Raw genomic sequence first — 21,278 nt, forward strand, 5'->3', positions numbered from 1 at the left:
ATGACCTCGGGGTTAATATAATCTTGTAAAAATACATTAAAAGTTTATAATATTTTTTAAGTTAATTATTGTTAAAAATATTTTGTTAATTTAATTATTAACAAATAAATATCAGCCACTCCATTCCATACATTAGTACGTATAAAATAACAAGGATTTAATAAAATTAATTAAAATTAATTTTCTTGAGAACGAAATTTTAAAGAAAAAGAAAAATTATAATTCTATATTTTTTATATCTTCAAACACCTCGATAAATGTTAAAGTTTCTTAATATGTAATTATAGTAAATTTTACGTGATACGAGTAGTTCTATACATATGTACCTATATGTACATATACAATATCAGTTCCGTTGTAAGAAATGTACATACATACACAGATCGTTAATTCGAATAAGTCACATTCTATTATACGTTGTTCAGTTTAAATTCAATCGACCTTTCCAAAATTCAATGTAAACGAACCAAGCCAGAGTAAGATTATTATAACGTCCGTTTCATGCTTCGATCGTTGTAAAATATTCTAATCATTTTTCCTTTCCTTTTTTGAGGATATAAAAATTGGAAACTTGCATATTCGTTTCCTGGTCATCTTCTTCATTTTAAATCAATTAAAAAATTTATTGATATTTCATAGGACACAGAACAATGCCGTACTACCTTGTGTATAAAGTTCAATTCTTTCATTGTAAGAAGAAATTCAAATTTCAAGATGAATTAAAACACACAAGCATATGATGAGTTACTCTGATAAAAAGAAGAAAGGCAATAAAGTCTGAAAATATATACATGTTTTTTAATTAACTTTTCTATTAGCGTAATTAGGATCTTTTCTTAAGGTGAGCAACGTACCTAAAAAAATGTGGACAGCTGAAATTTCGAAATTTGAGAATATTAAAAATCTGTGATTTTAGAACTTTGGAATTTCGGAATTCTAGAATTTTGAGAATTCTCACTAAATAGTGAGAAAACCCTACCTGGCCTCTACCTACATATGTACATACATATGTAGATAGGAAAATGAACTTTTCTACTGTTTCATCATCTGGAATGAATAAACAGGAATGCGGAATATGTAAATATGTACATACATACATAATATTTGGCTATGGGTGAATCTTTCAAAGATACAGTACTGGTAAAGAAGTAAACAAATGCCTCTCGACCGTATGACAGTGGTTTACTCCATCGCTGTTTCGACGGCTATCACTTTATTATATTTCGTTCTTTCTTCCAAACTGTGCTCGTTTTTTCCCCACGAAAACATGCCGCGTTGCTTGATCAAATCGATGACAAGATACAGGAAGACTAACAATTCGTCCGAAGGTAAGACACGTTTTCTACCTTACCTGAGCGCGGCGGGGTACATACAGTGTACCGTAAGCGAATCGACAGTGAAATATTGGCGTGGTTATGGAAAAAAAGTAGTATCCAACTTCGTTTTGTTATTGTTGAAACGATGAATCATATTTTTGGTTCGAATATTGAGAACAGTTCAAAGATAAACGGAACCGTCCAAAACATGTTCAACTATATTGTATGTATATAAAAAAAAAAATATATATATATACATACATATATATACACATACATATACAGTATGTTTATTTTAAAATTCTGATTTTGACATGTTCAAATAAAAAATTTAGTAACTTTCATATTCTTCTGAATAAGTAATATTGTAAATACAGCGGCGTTCCCCGTATCTTAGCCCTTGATATTAGATCTTTGGTACCTAATATCCATTTCAGTGGTAAATGAAGCGCACGAAAACAATGAAAAAGATTTCTGTGAACGTCTGTCACATTTACTCTTGTTTCGAAATTACAGCCATCTTTAATGCTTTAATAATTCATTAAGTGAACCTATGTATATCTTGTTCATGTAAGTACATACAGTAGTAAAACTCCGTTTATCCCTGCTTCATTTCATAATGTTCCCCGGTCCAAATACACCAACTCATATCTTGGCTCCAATTATCTGAACTGCCAAGCGCCGAATATAGTTCTACAAAGTCATATTTCCTTGTGTCGGTAAAGAACAATTGAACGAGATGTAAGAACTAGCGGATACCTATTATCCGATTATCCGAACACCCAGTTATTTGAACCATCTTATTTTTCACCGGTTCAGATAAACAAAATTTAATTGTAATTGAAATGTTTTGTTATCGGACAAACGTTCTGAACTAAAAAATAGTTAAATTCATATATGTAAGTATCAAAATGGCACCTGCCATTTTCTGATTGAGATTACTTGTAATCGATTGCAGGTCAACGTATTATTATCAAATGTCTGCATCAAAAGAATCGAATTGACTTGTATGTATGTACATACACTGTACAGTAAAATAAATGAATAAGTTTAAAAGACTAGACTTTAGTGAAATCAGTTGTACTAACTCAGTTTATTATTAGGAAATATCGAAATACAGTCTATGTATTATGTCTATTTTTTTTTTCATTGGCGTTTAGCTCCTCTACCTAATGTAAGTCGTACGTTTTATGAAACATCATCTGTATGTATTTACATACATATATGTACATATGTATTCTTTTTACGTATTATGCCCAGAGTCTGAATTACCATGGACCCCACCGTCGTCAGTCGACGCCAAGCGAAAAAATCAGGCTAAAGAGAGTTCCTCGAAATGCAGTAACATTTGGACATCATCGAAACTACCTATAGTAACACGATACACTTTCAACAAAGGAAACAATATGTTGTGGAATAAAGAATTGACGGGGGACTTGGGAGGGATGCGTTTCTCCGAATTAGAGAACGTCACATTATCGACTGGTGATACCTTATTTAACGGCGAACAAAAGATCGTGGATACGATTAATGAGCAAATTGTAGAGAAAATGCAAATCCCGTTGGCATCGAACGCGAAGAAGCTAGAGTACCCCATGAATGTGGGCAACAATGAAATTAAAGTTGCAGTCAATTTGAACAGAACATTCGACGAGACTGAGATCCAAACGACTTCACAGGCGGCGTTGTATCTGAATTCAAAGAAGAAAGAAATTGATCCTACTCAAAACCAGTATTTCAACAGTAATATAAGTAAATCAAGTGTCGAGAACAGTCAGAACTGGAAACGAAACAAAACAATGCATTATTGTCCCTACTGTCGTAAAAGTTTCGACCGGCCATGGGTACTGAAGGGTCATTTGCGCCTTCATACCGGCGAACGACCTTTCGAGTGTCCAGTATGCCATAAATCTTTCGCCGATAGGTATATATTCTTCTTTTTATTTTACTATTTATTTCATTCGGTAATATGTACCATCACGTGATCAATACGTATCTAATGTGTTAATTTATATATTTTCTGATCAATGTATTTTATTTGTACATCTTAAAAATGTTTTAAATAATTTTATTCAATTATCGTGTCATAATATGATCTATGTATTTTGTTTGTAGATCAAATTTACGTGCTCATCAAAGAACACGAAATCACCATCAATGGCAATGGCGATGCGGTGAGTGTTTCAAAGCGTTCTCACAAAGACGGTATCTAGAACGACATTGCCCTGAAGCTTGTAGGAAATATAGAATATCTCAAAGAAGAGAACAGAATTGTGGTTAAAAGATTAATTTTATTCACCTACCGCATATGGATTTGTATACAGCAATCTGTAATATAATGTACTAAATATATTTCGTTTTCTTCTACTGTATAATTTGAATTCAAAATGTGGTCGTTATTGTTAATAATACCTTAAAAATATATATTTTTTTCCTTTCTATTCTACATATGTACATAACTAAAAATCTTAAACTATAGAAACGCTAATTCAAGATAGATTTAAATTTTATATTTAAATAATAAAGTATTTTTGCTTGCTACCCGGTGACTGATTGTAAGATTCGAACAATTATTCGATTTCAGTGCCATCTTTTTTGTTTTTCATCTTCCGTATGTATACAAAAGAAACAAAATTTCGAGATATGTACATACATATGTAGTCATTTTTTTACGTAAATTTCTTTTACATTATTTATTAGTAAAGTTAATTGCAATTTTCGATGTAAATTCCAAGTTATTTGTAACCACGCCTTAAATTTCTGCCACAACAATTGGACACCATTATTCATAGAGTGCGCGCAACGATGTTAACGGTTTCTGATCTGGTTGCTTTTACTCTTTCATGGCGCATGTCGTGTACGTTGAACGAGGAATAATTATCGCTCGCATTTGACGCAGTGCGTTAGTCTCATATTACAAACGGAAAAGAACGTAATACAGTGCCGCGTAATACGCGATACGCTTTCCGAGCAAGTAATCCGTGCTAGTGCTCCGTAAGAAGAAAGAACGCGGCGGTTAAGCACTGCAAAGAAAACTTGACATTGGAACGGCCATTTTGGCGTGCTGTTTCCTAATCGAGTGCTCAGTTCAGCATCGATATCCATCCATTTCAAAGTAAGTAGCTTCGTAGTTGTGATCTTTTTTTTAATCGAATAATTCCTTGCTTGTAATATTTTCACTTTCCGTTATGTAAAAAAATATTTATCCAGACGAATTTTCGACTTGTACCATTGAAAGAAAAATCGAGTCGGTACAGATGGTTTTACCTCTGTTCAGTTTTTCATCGTGTTCCAGTATGTACATATGTACATATGTATGTACTACATACCTATAATGTCTGATGGTACAATTTAGTGCTGCAGTGCCTTGAAATTGACTAGTGGACGAATCTTATTAGTATGTCGAATCTGTACTGTGTATAAACCGTATGTGTGATTAACATTTATTTCAGATCGAGAAATTCAATTATTATTTGTATATACAGATAATATTCGAAAATATTGCCAATATATTGTCAACTTTCCAAATAAGCAAGTTACCCGCATCTTAGTTCTCAATCAATAGTAACCAATTTTCATTGAAATTTCACGTAATTTCTGAGTAATTCTTAATGTTACGAGCCTTATTTCGGTTAAAAGTTATGTAAAGATTATGAAATACATTGCAATCGTCATAGTGTACGTTAATTGTTGTATTATTTGAAATATATTATAATTATGATTATAATATTAATTTTTCGTTTATAAATCCAATTTTATGCAAATCATAATTTATAACGTATTTTCTATTATATGTATTTTATTTTAATGTTTGTGTCAATTTTGAAATCAGTACTTCTACAAATGTAATATGTTCTTCAGAATTCAAATTTTTTATGAACAGTACAGCTAACCAATAACAACAAGAACCTTTATAAACCTTCCTGTAAGATTGAAATATGTAAAAACTAGTACTGTTCTAATAAGGATATGTATAATGTTTACATCCTATTGTGAGCATTTCAATAGGTCACTTAATCTATTGTTGCCTTTTGTCCTATAAACACTTAGCAGTTTCAGTTAGATCATATTATATGTAGTTCAGAATTTGAATTTCTTATTTTTGTTGTTATTCATCATTGTAATAAAATTATTATATTTTCTTCTTTATTTAAATAAAAGTTTTGAAAATTTTTAAATATTAATTTAAATTTAAATTTTGATTCTATATTGTAACCAAAAGTTTATTTTCAGAGAATAGATAATATTTCATCATTTCCAAAATGATGACAGAAACACACATAAATTCCAATCATGTTTTAAATTCTGGTTTGAATACCAAATCAGAAATAGACAAAATGGACGATGTAGGTTGGAAAGCCAAATTAAAAATTCCACCAAAGGACAAACGAATTAAAACTAGTGTAAGTCATGAATAAAAAAAAAAATAGACTTTTTCCTTAATCGTTAAAACTTGTATTTTTATATATGTATATATTATTTTTATTTTAAAAAATATCTGAAGAAAATTATATAAATTCAGTTATGTTGTTAATTTATGATTGTCGTGATATCGATAATTAAAACAACTGTAAAAATTTATAGGACGTTACTGATACTCGTGGCAATGAATTCGAAGAGTTTTGCCTAAAACGAGAATTATTGATGGGCATCTTTGAAAAAGGCTGGGAAAAGCCTTCCCCAATTCAAGAAGCCAGTATTCCGATTGCACTGTCAGGAAAAGATATTTTGGCTCGTGCAAAAAATGGTACTGGTAAAACTGGGGCCTATTCAATTCCAGTGTTAGAACAGGTACATGCATTAATATAAACTATATAAATTATTACTATTATAAAATCAAGTATAAAATTCTTTTAAATTCTTTCTTTATGAATTAAATTTTGCCATTATTTTTTATTATAACTTATTATTTTAGGTTGATCCACGAAAAGATGTGATCCAGGCATTGGTAATTGTACCCACTAGAGAATTAGCTCTTCAAACATCACAAATCTGCATTGAACTGGCAAAACACATGGACATAAAGGTAATGGTCACTACTGGAGGAACAGACTTACGAGATGACATTATGAGGATTTATCAGAAAGGTTGGTATTATAAATATACTTTTGTGTAAGGACTAATTATAAAAGCTGAAGGTGAAAAATAACTCGCTTGCGATGTAATTTGTTTCTAGTGCAAGTAATAATAGCAACGCCAGGAAGAATTCTTGACCTGATGGACAAGAAGGTTGCGAATATGGATCACTGTAAAATTCTAGTTTTGGATGAAGCAGATAAGCTTCTGTCGCAAGATTTTAAAGGAATGTTGGATCACGTCATTTCAAGGTATGTAACAAACATAATTAATTATAAAATTGTATACTTTATTACATTTAATTTTAGATTACCACACGAACGTCAGATACTGCTGTATTCAGCCACATTTCCTCTGACGGTGAAACAATTCATGGAGAAACACTTGAGAGATCCGTATGAGATTAATTTAATGGAGGAACTCACATTGAAAGGTGTAACACAGTATTATGCCTTTGTACAAGAACGACAGAAAGTTCATTGTCTGAATACACTGTTTTCCAAGGTGGCTTTCAATATTGTAAAATAAATAGATATTTCATTTAAGTTACTATTGTTCGATTGTCTAATTTGATTTTTACTCTTTCAGTTGCAAATAACGCAAAGTATAATATTCTGCAATTCAACGCAACGTGTTGAATTACTTGCGAAAAAAATAACAGATCTTGGATACTGCTGTTATTACATACACGCGAAAATGGCGCAGGCACACCGAAATCGCGTGTTTCATGATTTCCGAGCAGGGTTATGCAGAAACTTGGTAAGTATGAACCGAATATTAAAAAATTGTTTCTTCATTTTTTTCGTTGTTTCGTATCATTTCAACTATTTTCCGGCTGTTTGAAGAAAAGTGCAACTATGAAATGCATGATTTATATACATATGTACAGGTGAGCAGTGATTTGTTTACTCGTGGTATTGACGTACAAGCAGTGAACGTCGTAATCAATTTTGACTTTCCAAAAATGGCAGAGACATATTTGCATCGTATTGGCCGATCAGGACGATTCGGTCATTTAGGTATAGCTATTAACCTAATCACATACGAGGATCGTTTTAACTTACATCGTATCGAACAAGAGCTTGGAACAGAAATAAAACCTATTCCGAAGGTAATAGATCCAAGTTTGTACGTAGCAAGACCAGAAGACAACAATAGTATGGAAGAGGGTAATGTGTCCAAGTAGTTTCGATACATCGTTACGATGTTTTACATGCGCTCAAAGAGTTTAAAGTGTAAAATGGTGATTGTGTGGCTCGTACATAAAAGGCATACATTGCTATGCTTTGAACTCACAGAGTGAAACGTTACTTCAGTCTGAAAAAGTATTGTCTTGTGTGTTTAACGGTGTATAAAGACGAAACAGTGCTATGAACATTTAGATAAAAAAAAAGTGGTCTATTATAGAAAAAAAATTGAAAATTTCAATTAAGATCATAGTAAAACAGCGAAAACTTGAATTACTTGTAAATAAGGCATACTGAGCATGGAAACAGTGAACTCAGTGAATGAAGTGATGCGAATGCCGGTGCGAGTCATTCTTTGTACATAAATACATATAAATGTACATAATCTAAAGTGCGCGACAGAGTCAAGCCATTATCAAGAGCACAATATGTAAACAAGTACATGAGTAACATAATAATCATTACATTTTACCACAATTGTAAATATTACATGAGAGTACCCATCATTTTAATAGTAAATTTTTATACAATGGCTTCATACTTCCGAGATCTTTATTTCTCTTTATTTTGTTCTTTAAGAAAACAACAAAAAAAAAAAAACAAAACGTGACGGCACGTGAGGTTGAAAGAAAAAGGATAACAGCCATAAAGAAATTAAATTCGCATTTGAGCTGTTTACGAATATCTGTAAATTAATCCACGTGCCTGCTACTTTTGCATCACCATATCTTGCATATAAATTCTCTTTAAAATATACAATCACAAATTCTAAATATTGTATTGATCTTAACATTTGATCATGGCTTGATTTTGCTACCTGTCAATGCTGTTGTACAACTCTGAAATTCAATTCACTTTTCAAAAAAAAAAAAAAATCAATACGAGATTCTTCTTTTTTTTCTTCTTCTTTTTGTAAAGTGGTAATAGAGACTTTTTTTTAGATTTAATCTGATTTTGTTTTTGTTTTTCTTTCCTTTTTTCTTTCCATTTTTTTTTTATTTTTTTTTTTTTAAACGAAATTGTGATTGAGTGTCAGAGGTTGTAAAATTGACTAGTTTTATATAATTATTTTTTATAAATAACTGGCTGGTGGCATTTGTGAACATGTAGGGATTCAATGTATGATTTCTATTGAACACTTGTGTGTCTGTTATACTTCAAAATCGACAACGTGCGAGTAAGAAATAAATCCAGCGATGATTGTTCGTTACTCCCAAAGACATATTATGTTCAGTTAAATCTATAGAAGTAAACAGAAAGTGTACATAACCTTAGTATGTCGTTCTTTTTTTTTCCAACAGAAAAGCAAACTGCCAAAATTTAATAGAATATCATCGTTGAATCTCTTTTTATTCTTAGTTCTCTTTTTGATATCCGTGTACGAAATGGAACAAAAACACGAAAGCGTATAAGATGTAGTTTTCTTTATAAATTTTGATTAATTATTCTCCCCTGAACATGAAGTGCACCACCAGCCAAGACGACCTAGGTTAATGGAACGAAGTGCGTATACATTAATAGGCAATAGTAGAACGTTTCATATTCGAAGGAAAAAAACAAATTCAAAAGAGCGATGAAAAGCGGTTTAAAATGTTTCTATACTTATAATATCAGTTTTGACGGATATTTTGCTTCACCGATGGAGACACCAGGAGATATATGTCTTACAACGATAAACAAAAACATACTTGACTGCTAGAACAGAAAGTGTAAACAGTTGAGATTCCGTCATATGAATATCTAACTAATTATGATCTCGAATGTCCATTGTGAATAATTGATGGACGCTTTTATACGTGTATTTTGCAAAAGAAACATAATATATTAGGTTTTGAGATCAATATAGTTCCATGTGATGTCAGGTATACAAGTTTACTTACCAAATTTATTGACTTCTATAGACTTCTATAGACGACACATGTTTATCACAATCACAAGGAACGATATTCGAAATTCCATACAAACATTTGTTAAGAGAGTTGTATGTATTGACTTGTATGCATATCAAAGATAACGAAATTCTTCTAATGTATTCTTTGCACAAACATTTGATCATTTTAACCTATTAAATGATATGCAGTAAAATTATTAATTAAATGACTTCATGAAACTCTCTCTTGTGTCACTATCTGAGCATTAATGCTGTGATTTTTAGTATTATATAGTATCTAAAGCATTGAAAACCGTTTTTCTTGCTAATACAAATTATCATTTGATACCATACGAGGTTTCAACATTGGAAATGTCTCTCTGTAAACATACACACATACATGTAAACTTATAAACAGTGCGAGAAGACATTGTTCATTCGGTTTGCACTTTGCCAGTTTGAAAACGAATGTGATTTGAGAAGTCGTTAATATTAGGAAATCTCAGAACAGTTGATTATAACACAAAACACTTGTCGTATTGTTGCAAGAATCAGGCATCATGATGCTTGGAACGATAGGAGAAAGCCAATTTAATGATAAGGAGGATTGATGTGTAAAACATTCTCTTCCACGTTGGAATATAGATTTCAAGATGGAAGGAAAACAAAAAAAAAAAAGATAATAGTTTACAAAAAATTGGCAATGAGATCAATCGAAATAATAATTACGTAAGCGTTGTATTTATAACAGTTTAGAGAAACACTTAACAGAGTGTTTTCTTTGTGGCTCTATCTTTTTACCAACTATTAACTTTTTTTTGCTCGTATGCGATGTTACAAATTTTCACCGATCCGAAGGTACATTTCGTGAAGTAAAATCGCATATGAATTCCGTTCCAATGTAACAGTATAATCTCTTTTTTTTTTTCTCTATCTCCCTATCCCTCTCCCCCCCTGTTTCTCTCTGTCTCTCTCTCCCTCCTTCCTTCCCTCTCCCTCTCCATCTCGTATTTTATCATTTCCTTTAACGCGAGAACATTATAATTGAAGAAACACAGTATTTTGGATGTCAGTTCTTCAAGCAGGCTGAAAAGAAGGGAAATACTCTTCGTATTCACTACAAAATTTCACTTTTGTGTTATACATATGCATGTATATGCGTGTTTGTAAAAGTTCATTAACGATTCTCTTGGCGAAGTTGTACAGATTAGGAAAAATAATGTTCTCTCGGTCTTACTGAATGATTAATTTAAAACACCATTAGATATCCTACACGGAATCTATTTTGTGAGGTATATATTTTTAATCAGTCTTTAAAAAGAGTCGAGTTAGATTAATGGAGGTCAATGAAGATGAACACCCACAGAAAGCATTCTTTCACATGAAAGTCGCATGAAATTGTGCCTAATAATTTAATGTAACTCTCAAACACGCGTGTATTTGTTTATACGATGACTTTTTACAATCCAATACTAACCATTGTTTAGAGATATGTCATCAGAGTGATTTTACATTTCATCCTGTGAAATATTGCTATCAATCATTATTGTATTTATCTTGGCTCTTTAGAAAGACTGATTTCTGCGTGAAATAAATCTCTAGTAGAAGTCGGGTGATAAAGTAAAAAGAAAGAAAACATTGCTAAATGCAATGCTATGCGTGTAGACTGAAGAAAAATTCACATCTGTTGCATTCAAACTCACACAAGTGTTTTTAACTTTAAATTTATATCATTAAAATTTAAAAATCATTTATGAAATCTTAAGATACGTATACACATGTACATAACTTTTTTCTTTTTTTTTTTTTTTTTTTTTCTTATTAAATATTGCAAGTTTTTGCTATACCCATACGATCAAAAGAATTTTGTTCTTTAATGTTAACGCAAAAGTTTCTTCATGTCTATCGCGTAGACACAATTTCCAAGTGATGTTCCTGTACCTCATCTTGGAGAGTAAAATAGCCTTGATGTGAAAATGATTTGCGTGGGCACTTTTTTCATAGAAAAGTGTTAAGCTGGTAATGAGATTGTAACATCTGGATTTAGGATATTATGTTAAGAAACCCTTACAACCATCGGTAAGGGTTTTAAATGAATATGTACGATTGAATTCGTACAAAAGAAGGATACAACACCTTCGTGAAAGTGTGAAACATTACATCAACAGTTTTACACCTTCGTTATAATTCGCATTGGAAGTAAAGTCCAATGCAACGAGCTGCACCCTTTAAATTTAATTTTTAGAGTTTCTAAATTAACACGTTTTCATGATAGACGAAAACTTGATTGGCCTTGAACCAGTGTCAAAGAAAAAATAATTTTATAATTTCAAGCAGCTCGTGTATTCATATTGGAACAAAATCTCCAATAATACGTGAAAAATGTATTTAAAAAAAGTAAAGAAAAAGTAAAAAAAAAATTTAAAAAACGCCATTGAAACAGAAAAAGTACCGTAAATGTTCAGTCTCATGATGATTATTGTAATTCGTTAGCAAAAAAAAAAAAAGAAAAAAAGAAAAAAATAAATAAATAAAAATAAAAAATGATTTCACTGAATGTTCTACGATAACGGTACATTCGATACGCGTGTTTTGCAATCGTACACATATGCAGATACACTTTGTTTTTTCGTGTTTGCGAATAATGAAAGAAATTCTTTTGTGACATGTTCGAACAGAAAACGATTTATTCACTGACATAAAAAAATCGATTGGAACTACAAAACTCCGTGTATTGTAAATGCAAGTCGCACATTACTATATGCACTTGTTTTTTAATGTTTTAAACACAAAGTATGCGTGCTCGAAGATCTCGTGATTCATAGAACCAATAGATATTGCAGATTAAAAAACACGTGGTATTGCTCGACTTGCATCAAAAAAAAAAAAAAAAGAAAGAAATAAAAATTTACAATTGGTCGAAACAGAAAATGTATGCGTTAATTGAATGTTCTTTTTTTTGGATTATAAAGAAAGCATTTCTAATTCCCTAGCTGTTTGTGTTGTTATGCGAGAACAACGATCGAAAAAATGATTTGTTATTCCAGGAACGTAAAATGTTTATTTGTTAATTGTCAAGATAGGTTTGTGCCCTGACTACAAAAAGAACCTTTTTTATTTATTTTTTTGATTTCTACGAAGCGCAGACCCGATTTGGTGAAAAGCAAAAGAAAAAAGAATAAAAAACGCATGTTAATGAATTTGTTTTCAAAAGGAAGAAAATAGCAAAGCAAATTTGGTCCTTAATAAAATTTCCGGTTCATTACATGTGGTGTATTTGTTATCCATTTATCCTATTCAACACGTGCCGTATCTTTGTTTTATTATTATATTACCAATATCGTAATTATATTAGATTTTTTACGGTTTTACTTTCATATTTAGTTATTTTACTTGAGCGTTACACAGAGAAATATTTTTGTTCTTTAAAAAAAGTGCAAGTGGGCCTAAATTTTGTACAATTACGCGAGTCGCTAATAATAATAATTTTGAAAAATTTGAAACTTGCATCTCTCTGAAATAAGAGAGCCTAATTTCGAGTCGAATGATTATGTATAAAGAATTGTTTGAAGTAACATATTGTACATACATATACATATGTAAGTACAGAATCCACTATAGTCTAGACTCTGGAGTTATACATATCAAATGCCGGATCTGATTACACAAAACTATCGTAAAAAAAACACTTATTTTATATTAATTTGAAGTTTAAAGTTTGCTAATAACTATATAAATGTATTTCCAATATTTTTAATATAAAACGGACGTTTAATATGCAACAATTTCATATTTATGAGAAAGTAAATACTAGTATTTTTCCAGGAGGTTCGAGTGAATTTTATGGTCATGAATTTCTTTATTATCTGAAAGAAACGCGTGCTATGATTTTGCAGAATTATTATTTTTGAGATGTTTTGTAATTATACAAAGTTTAAACCAGATCAGTGTCCCATAGGTCTCATACTTCCGTTGTTAGTTAATTAGATTTGTAGCCTTGATTAACAGAATAAATGAGCTCAAAATTGAAACCATAAATTCCAAATCCGCAAAAGTTTACTTTCTAAAATCATGTGATTATTAATTATTATTAATATAATTATTGAATAGTTTACGCTTATGTCTATCAAATAATATTTAAAATAGCACCAAAATTTCACTCCTAAAATGTAAACAATAAAATATTACAAAAAACAATCAAAATGGTTAATAAAAAATTAAAAAAGTTGTTTTTCTTGAAATATTGATTGGTTAGTGGTTGGTATACATACATATGTTATTTTGGAATCCATAGCTTCAGTTGTTCTTACATAATTGCTTTACTCGAACGTGGAACACGTTGATGTATTCAAGTAAATACTTTATCCAGTGAATTTCGAATCAGTCCATAAGATAATTAAATATACAATATTTCCATTTGTATTTAATTTATTTATCAACAAAATTTGAATCCTTCCATCAGAAAGAAATGATGAAATATCGTTGAATATTTAAACAGTAAATATGCAAGATGATTAAAATTCTTATTGTTAGTAAAAACGAAATATTAGAATAAATTTTATTTAAATCAACTTCGGAATTTCATTGAGTATGCGAGAGTGAAATTGGTAATTACATTTATTCATTGATAACATCCCTTAGTGGTTGAATGAATAAAATTTCCAAATTTTCATTTATTTAAGATGGCAATCATATTATAACGGATCTATTTTTTACGATTATGTATTGTCATGTATCGACGTTTAAAAGATTTTGTTTTATATTCGGACAAAAGTTATATGTATACAATGTTTATTATAATATAATTGCTACTTCAAATAAATAAGTTAACTTAGGGTGTACAGAAAAATAGATAGTAAATTGTTGTCTAAAACAAAAAAGGTTCTAACTATCCATTAATTGGTCCAATAATGAATTCGAATTAATTCGAAAGTCGTATAATTGATATTTATTTGATTTTGCGACAATCCCAACGCTTGTTGAAAATCAAAAATTAATTGCAAAAAGTGTATGGTATACAGAGATTTGTTGATTGGAATTGGAAAAAAATGTTTTAAAAAAAAGTGACTTGTTCCAGGTTGTATAGACTCTCCTCTCTACAATGGGATAAAAGCAGATCGATAAACAATAAACAATAAACAAATTGTCATTTTATTTAAATTTTTGATTATCATATAACACGTGTTGTAGCAAAAAATTTGATCTTATGTTGAGAAAAAACGTCAATGTGTTGAAATGGGATAGTACTTACAAGTAGTAGATAAAGCTCGTGAAAGCTTAATTAGATGCATATCTAATGAGGTACCCACTGTGCCAAAAATAAATGTGATATTCCACATATATTCACAAGGTTATTTCGAGGTCAAGGTATAGGGGGTCGTTGAATTCGTCTTGATATCAGTTATAACACAGTACCTACCATTTAAATAAGTTATGCAGAAAACAAAGGGACATCCTGTATATGTTTTATAATTTTATTCATTAGTGTATGTATGTATGTATGTATGTATGTATGTAGAAACACATGATCGACCGCATTCGAAAACATAAATAGGTACATACACACCAGTTATGCCGCAGGCTGGGCGAAGAATTTGTTCCCCTATATCTCGAGCAAAGACGCGTTGCAAGTAGCTCGCTCGTGAAATATTACGACTAACATTGTGGCGGGACACACGTATTGTAGCCGGCAATTAATGACCACTGGTGATAAGTTCTCGCTCCTCGATCATACTTGTCCACGGTGCCGGGCGTACACTGTAAATCTGTGAAACAATCGTGTTAACGCTTGTGCTGCATGCGTGTCTACCTGGTAGAGGTAAAGACCCAGCCAAATCCTGATAGAGCCCATAGCAATTCGGTAAAAATCCAGCTGCAGGCGATAGCACGGTCCCCCCTAGTTAATGTTGTTCCCTTTTCCTCGTCATTCACCAGCCTTCTTCCCTTGCAGCTTCGAGGGAGCATTACGGGACCAGGCAAGGGCTGAAACAAGCGGAAGTACCGTTTCGGATAAGAATTATACTATCCGTCTATTTTCGATGCTTCGCCCAAGTAAGTACTTACTTACTAGGTAGGATTGTTCTGAAGTCGGCCACTGGCCACCCTCGAGCCTGCTCATCCATAAAACCCACTACTATCATAGTATAGAATCACGTGCCGAATGAAAAGCATCGTTTGGGTAAGAATTATACTATTGGCTTATTGGCGCGCTATAAACGACCGCTATTGATTTTAAGTAATCGCTTAAATAGCGTCACTGGACTGTGCAACGGTGTCATCGAGTACAGACGACAGATATGTAGGTATAAAAAAAAAAAAACCTTTAATGATTGAAAATTTTTAGAATTCTAATTAAAGACTGATTTATCGGCCCTGCGAACGATCACTATAGCTACGTTCTATAACGATAGGGTTAAATAGAAGGAACCGAGGTCCCACGTTCAATCTTCTCGTTTTCTTTCAAACAGCCTCTCCTCTCTCCGGATATCCTGCGACTGGTCGGCATCGTAAATCGATAAATGCTCTGAAGCAGATCACAAGGGCACGCGAGAATAGAAATGGAGTGCATCAACGTTCGAGCTAAGGTGTATAGTTAAATTCCGATGCTGTACCGGACAATGATGGAACACCATTGGCGGCGGTGGGTTCTTTGATCGCGTACGTGGGCAAAGGTTCGCGTCCATTAAGGGTGCATTACGCGGGAGTGTACGCGAAGGCACGCGTATATGTATATCGCTCAGACGATCAATTAACTCTAAAAGGTCCTTTAGGGAAAATTCTGTCGGGCGGCGCGGGGTGACGGGTCTAGCTGCCGGCCTTCCTTCGTCATTCTCTATCGCAATGTCACCTTTACTCTCGTTGTAGGCAGATTTACCATCCGCCCACCGCCCACTTGGCCAAGTTCTTCGACCGAACCTAACTTTCCTCTACGAAGGAATACCTCCATTTTCCGTATAAAATCCACGAGGGATGACAGAAAGGGAAGGAGATCCCGTCTGAAGGAGGAACGAGAAACCGGGGTATGGAGAAAGCACGCGCAGACCTCTCGAAAGCGTAAACGCGAGAAAACGAAGATCTGCAGAAAGAGAGAGAGAGAGAGAGAGAGAGAGAGAGAGAGAGAGAAAGGATAGAAAAAAAGGAAAAGACGGGTAAAGTGACTTTTTCCAGGGCCGATCGCAACCAGAAGCGATGCAGAAAGATAGAAAGAGAGGGACAGGAGAGAGTTTCTGGCAGTTGACGGTAGTCGATAGGCGATATCGTAACCGCCACCGTTGTTAGCCGTCGATGGTGGCCTTTTCTCTTTCTCTGCTCTGCCCTTCCCTCCCTACCGTAATCTGGCAGTGCATTTAACCACTTTGTGAAATAGCCGTATATCTCGCCACTGTGACGTAGCATTCGATACGTCGAAAAGGGAGGGTTGGAGGGTTGGAGGGTTGGAGGGTTGGAGGGTTGAAGGTGGCAAGAGAAAGAGAGTAGTGGAGGAGGGTGTGGGTCAGGGAGAGTGAGGTCAGGAGACTTTGTAGGAATACGTGGAATAGGTTGGAGAAAGAGGAGCCGAGGCGAGCAAGTAAGTACTGTAGGTTGCGAGCGCGAGCGCGCGCGCGCGCACTCACCGTGTATCCATTTAGAGGGGTGGAAAACGGCAGAAGGAAGGTGGGGTTGCTGGTGCGAGGGTAGGAGTGGAAAGGATCCCTACCCGACTGGCTGGCTGGTGGAAAGCGCACGAGCTGTCTGGTTGGGAGTGGCGGGGGTTACGGGGTGGATTCGCAGGGAACAGCAGGCTCGCCAGGGGGGTGAAGGATGCTGGTGGATGAGGCTGGAGGAGAGGAAAGGCGCCGTAAGGGGTGCTCGGAATCACGGTGGTGGTGTATACACCCTGTGTATATAGTCTGGCCAGAGTGGAAGAAGGGTGCGCCCTACTTCGCGTCGGCGTTTTCCCTCCTGGCAGTGTGCAACGACGTACCGAAAGAAAGACAGAGAAGGCTGCAGAGGCTATCTCTTCGGTTCAGTGCCGGGCTTTTCATAGTCTCTCATTTCACGACGAGCGTCCGCGCTATCGGTCCGAGTGTTTTGCGCGTTCGGTGATAATTGAAAAAAGAGGAAAAAACACACACACACACGCACGCACGCACACATACACGCGCGCGCACGCACATACACGGATACACATATACACAAACACGGTGATCTCCTGGTACGGACAACGCCTCGGGCATCGTAGTGTGAGAACGAGAAAGTTTGGTTATCGTGACGAGGGTGTGCGTGGTGTCGGTTACGGTGGTGCGTCTACGGGGTGTTATCTTCCATGGTGTCTCTCGAGCAAGCTCTCTTCACGGCAAGTGCACGTTGATCGACGGACGGGTTTACGTAAGAACGACGGACGCTCGTGGTGTATGCTTACCCGTACCTACGTACGTACGTGTGTATCTCAATGTGCGCGCGCGCGTGTGACAAGTACCGACAAATACGGAAAAGCCAGGCAGGAAAGGAGTCGGCGGAGGTTTTCGTCGATTCGTGAGTTCGCCGAAAATAGTAGTCCGGTCCGCGAAGGAGAATCAATCAGTGGGGAAAGTTGAAGAAAATTCGCTCGGTTATCCAATCGAATCAGGAGGATTCACGAATGGACGAGCCGAGACCGCTTAATCTGAACCCTTTAGTTTGCATAATTCGTTGTGGTGTATTGCAAAAACAATACGGGGAAGAGGGTTCGCATAAACTTCGTTAGGAAGGTTGAAGCAGTCTTATCGAATACGAGGAAGGGTGGGTGGGAGGGGGTGGGGGGGGGGAGGGAGTTGGTGCACGAGTGACGGAAGATATCTGGGAGATAAACAGCAAAAATGGGCGTAAGCTCATTGAAGAAGAATTTTCTTGGGAGAGGGAAAAGATTTCTAGTTTATTGATGCGTCTGGCGAAGCTAGTCCTCGAAGAGGAAGAGAATCGGGGAGGATAGCGTTTACCGAAACTAGGACCACCTATCGACAATAATTAACAAGTTCGCCATGGAAATCTCGGTATTCTTACTTTACGCGACGACGACGTTGTTCGGCATTGTAACGAGCGACAAGTGCGCAGACGAGTGTTCCTGCAAGTGGAAGAGCGGGAAGCGTACGGTCGAGTGTATAAATCGTGCCCTGACTAGCATACCGGAGTGGGTCGATCCGGAGACGCAAGTACTGGACACTAGTGGCAACGACATTCGGACCTTGCCGAGCAACATCTTCGTACGTGTACGGTTGACGAATCTACAGCGTCTCTACCTACGCGAGTGCCGTATCGACCGAATCGATAGCGAAGCACTGGCGGGCCTTACGAATCTAGTTGAGCTCGATCTAAGTCATAACCTCTTAACCGTAGTCCCTAGTGGCAGTTTCACGGATACACCGTTTCTCAGGGACCTGGTGCTTGCCAACAATCCTCTCAAGAGGGTTCACTCGCACGCCTTCAAGAGTACACCGAATTTGGTCAAGCTGGATCTGTCTAACACACAGCTAATCGAGATCGAACCGAAAGGTTTCCGAGGTTTAGAATTACTGGAAAGTTTGAAACTGAACAACAACCAGTTGTCGACGCTTCATCCAGGCACGTTCGAGCCTTTGAACAAACTTACTAGTATAGAACTTCATGACAACCCGTGGATATGCGACTGTCATCTACGCGAAATGAAGATGTGGTTAGTGAAGCACAACCTGCCTACTCTTCAGGCACCAATTTGCCACGGACCGAAACAGTTATTGAACCGTACGTTCACCGATCTAGGTATCGACGACTTTGCTTGTCGTCCGATCCTGCTGATAGCCAGTCGATACGCTGAGGCGACGATAGGCGAAAATGCCAGTATCGTGTGTCGGGTTAGCGCGATACCACCGGCTAAAGTGAAGTGGTATTGGAATGGAAGACTGCTGACCAACCATTCGGCGTTCAGTAGCTATCAGAAGATCTTGATCTTCGAGGAAGGTCAGTTCAGAAAGAGGAGCACGTTGGTACTGACGAACGCCCAGGAATCGGATTCTAGCGAATTCTATTGTGTCGCTGAGAATCGTGCGGGCAGTGTCGAGGCCAATTTCACCCTACACGTGTCTCTGAGAACCGCTGGCATGTCGACCCTCGGTTCTGGTCAAATTGCTGGAATATCCGCCGCTCTGGTCGTCTTGATTCTCTTCATTCTTCTCATCATTCTCGTGCTGTTTATTCGTTTTCGAAAAATGCCTTTGAAGGACGTTAAATCATCAGCGGTGCCTGCGGAAGGGGCATCGGCGGATAACAGCGGGGGTAACAACGAGAACCCGCCATCCGCGACGTCTACCAGCCGTAGAAAGCACGAGGAGATCGAAACCACGTCGTTCGGTGTGGACTCGAAGCCACCGGTGTCCTTAAATCTCAGCTACGTTCAAAGACCGCAAGCGTCCTTGCAAGCGGAGAATGAGTACGCTTCGATCAGGAGTTTCGACGAGCATAGTCAACAATCGTCGGTGATGGTGGCGCCGAGCGCCTGTTTCTCATCGACCACGTCGTTGATGCCGATCGACAATCCTGATCTGATCAGGGATACACACCGCGGATCGGCTGAGGACATTACGCCGTATGGTGGAGCGGATTACACTCGCATGGAAGTGGTGGACGACGCCAAGATCCTTTACTCGGGTTGCCTGTGGGATACGAGGGATACGTGCAGAACAGCGGTGCCAGTGAGCACGTATCCTTCGAAGGAGACCCTCGCTGTAGTGGCGCCTATAGTTGAGCAGTTTCCACCTGGCGCGAAGCAGATACGAGTTTGGCAAAAGGGAGCGCCGGTTTTACCTCCTGTATCCGCGCTGAAACGTGTCCTTGGTTCGACACGTAGCTCTCCCGACGAGGGCTATCAAGAAGGGACTGGGACCGACGTCTAGGTACCGCTGCTTCATTACTGCGACGCCCGGCACCGTTACCTGGAGCTTCGTAGACGCCACCAGGACGACACCGACTGTTGAGCGACGTCCTGTCCAGTGCCGGACGAGCGGTAGTGAACGATTCTGAATAATACTGAATTCCAAGGAATCCGTCGCGTTGATCGATGGACGCGGACATCGACCTGTCACGTTGGTTGCGTATACATAAACATATTATATATATACATATATGTATGTATATATATATATATATATATATATATTGTGTATGAGAGAGAGAGAGAGATAGAAAGGGGGAGGTGGGGGGGGAGTGATCGATGAAACGATTCAAGATATACTATATGTATGTATGTATGTATGTATGTATGTATGTATGCATGTATGTATGTATGTACGAACGGTGGAAACTAACGTCCACTTGTCGCAAAATTTACGTACGGTGGTCGATGAAATAGTTGAAGGTGTCGTCGTGACTAATCCACGGAACACATAAAACGAAGATTCCGTCGAGGATTGATCGATAAAACCGAATTGCCGTTTCGCCTGCTACATATGTACGTCGAGTAACGTTCGACGCGATTATTTCGAAGGCGTTTCGTGTGTCCGAAACGTAGTAGAAAGGAGATACGACGTTCTTAACGACCGAAACGATGATGCGCCCTGGGAGAAAGGAGCCATTGTCGTCGTTCACCGGTCTCGCAGCACAATGTTGACGGGTAATACTTTCTACAATGGCTAAGAATACGGGGGAGAGAATGGAACACGAGAATGGAAACAGATTAGGGAGGCTGGCGGGATAACTTTAAAAAATAAAGAGTTTTATCTTAATACATATAACGAACACGAAGACTGCAGTGCATGTTCCAAAGGATGTGTAGATAGAACGATGATACCGTGAGAATGATTTCTATTGCCCTGTTTGGCTACCGTAATACTTACACGT

The 21,278-nt window shown here is 36.3% G+C and overlaps 3 protein-coding genes and 1 long non-coding RNA gene across 6 annotated transcripts; 3 read left to right on the forward strand and 1 right to left on the reverse strand.

Annotated features, from left to right (window-relative positions):
* Positions 1-1,098: 1,098 nt before the first annotated feature.
* LOC114873164 (zinc finger and SCAN domain-containing protein 5B-like) lies at positions 1,099-3,697 on the forward strand. Its single transcript, XM_029181194.1, has 3 exons — positions 1,099-1,328; positions 2,577-3,240; positions 3,432-3,697. The coding sequence occupies exons 1-3, from the start codon at positions 1,157-1,159 to the stop codon at positions 3,595-3,597; spliced, it is 1,002 nt and encodes a 333-aa protein (XP_029037027.1). The 5' UTR covers positions 1,099-1,156; the 3' UTR covers positions 3,598-3,697.
* A 440-nt stretch (positions 3,698-4,137) lies between these two features.
* On the forward strand, positions 4,138-12,716 carry LOC114873084 (ATP-dependent RNA helicase me31b). The gene is made up of 8 exons (XM_029180993.2): positions 4,138-4,431; positions 5,550-5,719; positions 5,901-6,107; positions 6,232-6,403; positions 6,493-6,643; positions 6,701-6,896; positions 6,981-7,151; positions 7,282-12,716. Exons 2-8 carry the CDS (start codon positions 5,579-5,581, stop codon positions 7,576-7,578), a joined length of 1,335 nt encoding a protein of 444 aa, XP_029036826.1. The 5' UTR covers positions 4,138-4,431; positions 5,550-5,578; the 3' UTR covers positions 7,579-12,716.
* A 1,475-nt stretch (positions 12,717-14,191) lies between these two features.
* On the reverse strand, positions 14,192-16,567 carry LOC114873025. Of its 3 annotated transcripts, XR_006829475.1 has the most exons (5): positions 15,513-16,567; positions 15,276-15,431; positions 15,012-15,214; positions 14,701-14,864; positions 14,192-14,545 (listed from the first exon to the last, which is right to left on the reverse strand). It is a non-coding gene; the product is annotated as an uncharacterized LOC114873025 (long non-coding RNA). The 3 variants fall into 3 exon arrangements; XR_003788846.2 differs by having other exon boundaries at positions 15,012-15,431; positions 15,517-16,567; XR_003788845.2 differs by having other exon boundaries at positions 15,012-15,431.
* Positions 16,568-18,253: 1,686 nt separating this feature from the next.
* On the forward strand, positions 18,254-20,602 carry LOC114873021 (leucine-rich repeat-containing protein 24-like). The gene has a single exon (XM_029180855.2). It carries the CDS (start codon positions 18,449-18,451, stop codon positions 20,333-20,335), a length of 1,887 nt encoding a protein of 628 aa, XP_029036688.1. The 5' UTR covers positions 18,254-18,448; the 3' UTR covers positions 20,336-20,602.
* Positions 20,603-21,278: the final 676 nt, after the last annotated feature.

This window comes from Osmia bicornis, chromosome 6 (assembly GCF_907164935.1).
Source record: "Osmia bicornis bicornis chromosome 6, iOsmBic2.1, whole genome shotgun sequence".
Lineage (NCBI taxonomy): Eukaryota > Metazoa > Arthropoda > Insecta > Hymenoptera > Megachilidae > Osmia > Osmia bicornis.